The 8354-nt window shown below is 41.5% G+C and overlaps 1 protein-coding gene and 1 long non-coding RNA gene across 9 annotated transcripts in view; one reads left to right on the forward strand and one right to left on the reverse strand.

Moving 5' to 3' along the window:
• The window catches only part of LOC109117415, a 19379-nt gene that overhangs the window by 1566 nt on the left and 9459 nt on the right, over positions 1-8354 (forward strand). The gene's annotated exons all lie outside the window — the stretch shown is intronic.
• Mphosph9 (M-phase phosphoprotein 9) overlaps positions 3221-8354 on the reverse strand; it is a 58598-nt gene continuing 53464 nt past the window's right edge. For all 8 annotated transcript variants that reach the window (XM_010604332.3, XM_010604330.3, XM_010604329.2 and 5 more), the window contains one exon: positions 3221-5893. In XM_010604332.3, coding sequence (XP_010602634.1) covers positions 5792-5893 — 102 coding nt within the window. In that variant the 3' untranslated portion in view covers positions 3221-5791. The remainder of the gene's footprint in view (positions 5894-8354) is intronic.

The raw sequence follows: 8354 nt of genomic DNA on the forward strand, positions 1-8354 counted from the left end.
GGGACCCCCTGTCCCCGGCCCGGGCCCCTTCTCACCCGCAGCTCCGCCGTCCGCGGACTTGCGGGTCTCTGGGGGGGGGCCTCAAGTGCACCTGGAGAGGGGACGCTGGACTCGCGGTCACCGGGACCAGTGAAATTCCCTGCACAACCCGAGGGGAACGACCCACATTAGACCAGGGAGGCGCCCAGAACAGTGGGCCAGGCCAAAGGAAGCGAGCAGAAGCCCAGACCCCCATGCTGGACTGTGCATTGGGCACAGACTAGAGATCTGGGGAACCGGGACCCAGGAGTTCTTTCCGCAACACTGCATGTGCGGTGGGCAAGAGAGCTTGCTGGTCATCGGCAGAGATCGTCAGAAAGGATGCGGGTGGCTCTGTTCCTCACCTTGGAAAGGAGATGGCCAGGCCCAGAAAAAGCTTCATGAGGTTCCATAGCCTAAGTGTCCCCAACGGGCAAATGAAAAGAACAAGAGGGTACTTAGCAAGATTTGAAAGAAAAATGTTTAGTTTGGCAAAGACCTCTTTGCGAAAACCTGAATTTATGGAACTAAAAAGGGCACACCTAAAACCTAGTGACAGTTGACCCATCATCACCAGTATCACCTCATATGGCTGAGAGACACAAAGTGCTCCTCCGAAGGGCAAGTGCAACCTAAAATTACAGCTGTCCAAGATATGTTCAGGTAGGGCTGGGGATTTAGCTCAGTGGTTCCACCGCCTGCCTCGCAAGCACAAGGTTCCGAGTTCGATCCCCAGTACCAAAAACAAACAAAACAAGATATGTTCAGATAAAGGCAGGGACAGAACCCCCACAGGCTGTTCACCTCTTTGGGTTACCCAGACTCCACGGCCCAGGAAAGCCATTGTCACATGACCATGACCACTACCCAGAGCTGAGGGAGGGCATCCTCAGATAGTCCCCCAGACCTCTTCCCTCCACCAAGAGGTGCCCTGAGATGCCTTTGGATTTCTGGAGCATGCTCACCTCTCCAGGGTGAGGTGCTCTGCCCTGAGAAGCCAGCCACAACCAAACTCCTGGATAAATGCCACTGTAACATTTTGATGACTATGCAAACCACTTTAGGTCCAAGGACTTACATATCCCTAGGATTTACCACAAAAACTAGATGTCACCGTGAGCAGGGTGAATAAATACACTAAAACCATGACACAGCTCGTACTCACAAAGATTTATTGAGTGCCTGTGAGTGAGAATGACAACGGCATGGTCCCTACTCTCCTGGCTCTTACAATTGCGTCACTCCAATATTTGACTACATTAAAAACTGCAACAAGCTCTTGTCTTTGTCTAACCATCAGGAGCACTATAAGAAGCAATTTTTTCACATCATTAGTCATGGTTAGAGTGAATAAATGTGAGTAAAACATAATTGTTGAAATCTGTAGTCCCAGTGATGACATGATATGTAATAGCAGGCAAATGCAAATTTATGGCTCGATCCCTCATCTGTCTGAGGGCTCTGGTGAAATATAGCACAAATCAGACAGAAAAAGACCAAATAACAAAAATCCTAAGAATACTGGTGTAGTTTAATATATTATCAAACCACAGAGCTCTTGGCAGGGCAGGAAATTATTTCTGGCATATCGTGTGCATTATAACCAAATTAATCAGCCCTGCAAATCTCCTAACTATACATGACTCACTCAGGACATAAGTATGATTTACTTCTAGGATTCTTAAAGGGCTCTAGGTGTACATTTATTTTTTGAGGGCTCTTAAAAGACTTGCAGCCTAAGTAGCACATTAAAAATTTAGAACTACTATTGAGACATCTAAAAATTAAAATGGTGATGTTTAATTTTGCTACATATACTGGTGCAGGGTTCAGAATTCAAATAGCATTCAGCAAAGCACCTAGCTTTTCTGGGTTAAAAAGGGAACTGTTCTCAGGCTGCTTATCAATCTCCATGTGAATCCCCCGTGTCCCCAAGAAAGGATCAAACTCAAGCCCTTGTGCTTGCCAGGCAGGCAGGCACCACTGAGCTACAGCCTCGGCCCTCCACGTGAATCTTCTGGGGCACAGTGGGAAGCACGGGAATCACCTTGAGAGGTCTACTTGTGAAACACACAAAGGAAAAACTGCTTTAACTACACTGGTGGGCAGACTGTATAGCACAAAGTGGTAGAGCACTTGCCTAACATGCAGAAGGCCCTGGTTCAAAACGAAGCACCACCCAAAAGACTAAACTGAAGCAGTTTTCCCTGTTTTGGAGATTTTGTAGTTAATTTAAATTGAGCTATTGTTTGGAAAAGATGAGCTGTCCGTGTAGATATAAAGTATAGTTTTTCCATAAAACAAGATGTTTATTTTGTATTAAAAATACCACTGTACTTGTTTTACACCATTTGTATTCATGTGGTGATATTAATGCTGAAATATAAAATTCAGGAATTAAAATATGACCTGTAAATAAACAAACACACACAAAAAAACTACACTGGCAATAGTTTTCAAGAATAGCCTATATTTATATCAAGTCCCAAATCACCAACTCCCGAATCACCAGATCAAAATGTTTTCTAAACTTGACAATTTATCTACTTTTAAATTTTTAGTCATTAAAAAAAAAAAAGACTTATGGGGGTCGGGGTTTTAGCTCAGTGCCACCTCCTGTCTTGCAAGCACAAGGTCCTGAGTTCAATCCCCACTACCAAAAAAACCCCAAAAACCAAAAACCAAAAAAACCCTCACATTAAAGACAAACTCCTTAAACTGCAAGAAAACCTGTTTTTCACATGACAAATGGCCAACCCAAGGTGGTTTTTAGGTCAACTGCTTGGGACAGAGTCTTTTTCTATTTTAAAAAGAAATCACCATCTCAAAAACCCACTTAACTCATAATGAATCTAAAATCCAGTTATTACACATTTACTAAACACCAGGCACTGGCCAGCCATAATCTCCCATAAGGAAAGGGATCTCCTTATGGCTTGGTCTTATTTGCAGCTGGGGGGCAGACCTGCCTCAGAATGTGACCCAGGTCTATCCAGCCCTAGTCTCCTCTCTCCAACCCCTAACCCCTGCACCCAGCAGTGACTGACCCAGCTTTAGCCAAAGCTGCTATTGCTTTAGCTGGAGACTCCCTCAGAAGCAGAAGGTTCCTTTTCTTTTCTTTTCTTTTCTTTTTTTTTTTTTTTTATGTAGTTGAGACTGATCTGGAACTCACTATGTAGCCCAGGCTGGTCTCGAACTCACAATGATCCTCCTGCCTCAGCCTCCCGAGTGCTGGGATTATAGGCGTGTGCCACCATGCCCAGCTAAGCAGAAGGTTCCTAAGGGGGAGGACAGGAAGACATCAGCAGAGTTCAGATTTCCATTCCTATTCTAAAAGGCACTTCCCAGAAGTGGAAGCATCATTTAGGTTTTTAAGTGCAGCACAGCTCCAGCAGAAAAAGTTTACCTCCCTGGGGCAACAAAAGCTTTTTAAAATTGCCACTGTGGGGACTGGTTGTTTTTCAGTTGAGGGGTCTTTTTTTTCAATTGAGCATTCATAAGGTAAGTGTTGCCAAGGTGGAAGGTAGCTGTAAAAATGTTCCTTGGTTTCCTTCTGCACAACTATGAAGAATTTTCAAAAATTTTTAATTAAGAAAGTGATAGCTTTGATCTATTACTTGAAAAATCAGAGCATATGCTTTCTGAGAGGCACAGATGTTTTGATAGAGCTTAATGCCTTTTTTGGAATAAGCCAATTATAGGCTACTAAAAAGATAACTCCTTGGCAAGATAAAACCATCATCTCTTCTGAAATGGCAATTTCCTTATTCTCAAGAATGTAGCCAACTTTACAATACAGTGGAGAACAATGACACAGCCTAACAATCTTCATCAGTTTTTAATGACATATACCAGAACATGTGAAAGAAAGGAGTCTCACCAGTAAAGTCAACCCCTTTACTTGGCCTAGATACAAGCTATACACAGCTTGATTAAAATTAACTTTTTCTTTACCAAAACTAGAAGATTAAAAAAAACAAGAGGCTAGGGAAAAAAAATCAAGAATAAAAGTACTTGATTCTACTGACAAGTAATTTTGACAAGTAATTTTGATTAGCTCAGTTTCGACTGGTTGCCGAAGATGAGCATAGAGCCTCGGCTTCTCTGTTCCGGGTCCCCCTCCTGGCTGAGAAGCCCTAAGAGGAGAGGAGGGACAGGGCTGTGGGCTGCAGGCCTGGAGATGAGTCGGGCAAAGCTTTGGTGAAAGGTGTTCAAAGATCACTGAGACACTGCTAAAAAGGCAATATTCACACCCTATTGGAACGGCTGGGCAGACTCGGTTCACTAGAATTACCTATTACTAAAGGCCACAGAAGGAAAAAAGCTCAGAGAGAAAAACAAAAATGAAAACCTGAGCACTGTCAGTGGGAATGAGTTTTAAAAGTTAAGGTTGTGTCTGTTTAGCAACACATACCAAGCTGGGATATGCGGGCACTGGGCTCTGACTGGTCACCAAAACACAGAAGGCAGGCAAAGCAAGAGTAGCCTGGATCTAAGCAGTGAGCTCCCACACAAACTTGCCACTGCTCCAGGATCAAAGCAGTGCCTCTGGGCCCAGAAGAGCAAGGAGGTGCTGCTCCTGAGGCCGTGGGCTGCAGCCCTCTACTAAGGCTGTGTGAAAGGCACCAGGCTCTGTGTAGACACATTCCTTGTCTGTTCACCAGCAGTGTAGATTGCTCTGGTCCCAAACTGAGGTTTTTGGGTTTTTTTTTTTTTGTACCAGGGATCAAACTCAGGACTTTGTGCTTGCAACGCAGGCAGTGCCACTGAGCTAAATCCCCAGCCCTAACTGAGGTTCTTTAGCACCTACAATGTATTTACTTTTCTTCTTGGCAGGAGTGAAGGAAGTGGATATAAGTGAAAATGACTGGCCAACAACTTCGATTGGCAGCTAAAGCCATGTGCTTTAAGGAACCCAGAGCTGCTCTGGGTGATGGTCTGCATTTCATCAAAGATCCAGCCACACATATGTTGTCTACAGTGGGATATGAGCTCCATTTAGAACAATGGGCAGAAAGCTATATAGCTCTCCAATTGCTTAATGTCACATGTAAGACGTTAGAGAGTTACATTCCTTTTTTTAAATTTCCTTACAAAGTTTGTGGGAAATAAAGAATTATTTCAAAGCTTTTCAATAGTCCAGTATTACTATTTTGATATTCACTCTCACTTACATTTCAAATAAGAATTACATTGCATGGTCTTTTTTTTTTTGAGACAGTCTCACTAGGTAGCCAAGGCTGGCCTCAAACACTCAGTCCTGCATGCTAGGCTGCACCACTCTGCTCAGCCTGCACGGTCAGTTTTTTAAAACACGGAAATCCAGTGTATGCTATACTTTTCATATTCAGCATGTATTAGCTTATCATTATGGAAGCTGCTAGCATTTATTTCTAAAAAATTAATTATATTTACAGTGTAGAACAAGTTTATAAAACCGGTGTGCAAAGTTCACTGGAAAAGGGTAACGCTATTTGTTTAGAAACAAACTGCCTCCCTATTTACATTTTCTTATTCTTGATAGAAAGTAAAGACATACTATTTAAAAATAATACTTTTTAAGTTGTAAAATATACAATAGATTCCTGGGCATAACAAAAATATCTTGAAAATATGTGGTCATTTGAAGTATAAAATAGCAAGTGTAAGAATAGCATGATTGTAAAACTACTGTCTCAAGGCTTATAAACAGTTCAAAATAGATTGCCTTTTCTGAGTGCATAATTATACATTAGTGCAAACAAAAATGTTCCAAATTTAATGGCCACAAATCTCAGAGATTGGCAGAGGTGCGCAGCACATGAAACTTCTTTAGTGTCATGCGAACCGAGCCCAGTTCTCGATTGATCCTCTCCAGACGATCTTCCAAGGCTGCCTGGGTGGAAATAACAGGAAATGTATCATGAGAATCCACCACCACGTTCACCAGTTCCATGATTATCACCAAATTGACCTTACTTTTCACAAAAGAGCAAGCATAAACTTTAAAATTACAGCTATTTTGCTTTCTACACAAATCACATTATTTTAAACTGAACAATGTGAATCAGCTTCTCAACCTTTCAAAATAAATGCTACACTTTAAAATATTTTCAGTACATGGAAATTCCAGAGATAGCAATATAACCTATTGGAAGGTGATAATTCTTTAACTTTGATGAACTGAGAGCAATACTAGAGTAACCAAGGAAGTCCTTTACACACTTCACCAGACTTATTAGTAGTGCACACTGCTTAAGTGTGTATACAATTTTTGGTGGAATATATAGACATAAAATTTTAAATAATTTTATCAGCATTAACTTCAATGGTATACTGAAATAAAACAAAATTATCTTTAACGAAAGAATAATATGTTTATGTCGGCGTAGTGGGGCACTCCTGTAATCCTTCAGGAGGCTCAGGATGCTGAGGCAGGAAGACCGCCACAAGTTTGAGGCCAGTCTGGCTACACAGTGAGTTCAAGACCAGCCTGAACTACATAGTGAGACCCTGTCTCAAAAAAAAAAATTATAGGGCTGGAGATTTAGCTCAGTGGTTCGGTGGCCTGCCTTGCAAACGCAAGGACCCGAATTAAATCCCCGGTACAAAAAAAAAAAAAAAAAATCATATGTTTATTACAGAATATTTGGCAGACAAGTAAAAAAATTGCCACTGTTCTTTCCCTTTTCCTATTTGTTTTGTTTTTTGGTACCAGGGATCGAACTCAGGACATTGCACTTGCAAGGCAGGCATGGTGCCACTGAGCTAAATCCCTGGCCCACTTTACCATTTTTTTTTTTCATATATACATACCCTTTTTAAAAAGGTAAAAACAGAGTCAAACAGAATCAAGCCAGTATTTCAAAATATTGTTCAACTGAACTTTCATGCTGTTATGAAATACAGTTCTTTTAAATTAATATACAAAATTCTAGCATATTTAACAGCTTTAACCAGGAATCTTTTAGTACAAATTTATGTTGCTTCTAATTTTGGTACCAAAATCAAGGCTGTAATAAATTTCTTTCTTTGTTTTGCAGTACCAGGGATCAAACTCAGGACCTTGTCCTTGTGAGGCAAGGGCGGTGCCACTGAGCTACACCCCCAGCCCACTGTAATAAATTTCTTAAACACATCTCTTTGCAAGTCTATAAATGCTGCCTTACGACTCATTCTCAGAAGTAAAAAGGTGCTGAGTGTGAGGCTCTGTATATACATCAAGTTGTACTCTGGAAAGTTTGCGACCATTTTGGCTCTATCTGCAATAGCGGACACAAGCTTTTCCACATTCGGAAAATTGTTTCTGAAAAAATAGCTACCAGTGTGATAAGTTTTTACGTGATGCATTTTTTAAAAATGTGTTCCATTCTTATTCGCTAGAGGCTGAACACTCAATCTTTTCTTGCCCAGCCTGTCTCTCCTGTGAGCCACATGCGTGTGGTTCCCTCAGCAGCCCGGGGCCCCAGGGAGCTGCAGCAGCACTGCTGTCCATGGGTGGATCTAGTGCCCTCGAGTTTTATTGTAAGAGCCACTAAGAACAGATAACGTTCATTATATAAAAGTATACTAAATATTTCTGATTTAGAAGCAGAGTATCAACAAGTCTTACTAAAAAACTATCTGAAGAGTTTCACATGTTGAATCTTGTAAATCATACAATAATAATTTCCAGAACAAAAGCAGTAAAAAAGACTTGGTTAGATTACACACGCTAGAAAAAGCCCTGGGCTCTTTGTGGGGGTTACCTTTCTTTTTGGTATCATAGATCAGAATGAAAATGAATTTCAACTGAAATTAAGATACTGAAAAGCTATGAGAGATTCATGTTTGAATTTATGTTTAAAACATTACCAGAAAAGATTTTGCTTTGGTTTTGGGGGGTTGTTTCATTTTTGTTTTCGTATTTTGTTTTTTTTGAGACAAGGTCTCACTGTGTAGTCCAGGCTGGCCAAGAACTTGCTATGATCTTCCGTCTCAGCTTCCCTACTGCTGGGATTACAAGTATGTGCCACCACTCCTGGTTAAAAGTGAATTTTAAAAGTCCCATGGCTTCACGCATTTTAACTCTCTTTGAAAAGCAACTAGAGAAATGCACGTGGGCCATATCACCTGCACCACCACCTCCTGCTCAGTAATGGAATCGCCTCTCTGTCTAGCTCTGTTTCTCAGCCATTCCTGCAGCAAAGTCCTGTGCTTCACATGCTTACTAAACAGATTCAGAAACAAGTGATGGGGTGGGGGCTGTCAAACAACAACAGGGCTGGGGATTGAACTCAGTGGCACCGTGCCTGCCTCGCAAGCACAAGGTCCTGAATTCGATCCCCCCCAACCAAAAAAAAAAAAAAAAAAAAAAA

The sequence above is a fragment of the Fukomys damarensis genome, unplaced genomic scaffold, assembly GCF_012274545.1.
Source record: "Fukomys damarensis isolate Sample0158 unplaced genomic scaffold, DMR_v1.0_HiC HiC_scaffold_12, whole genome shotgun sequence".
NCBI classification, from domain to species: domain Eukaryota; kingdom Metazoa; phylum Chordata; class Mammalia; order Rodentia; family Bathyergidae; genus Fukomys; species Fukomys damarensis.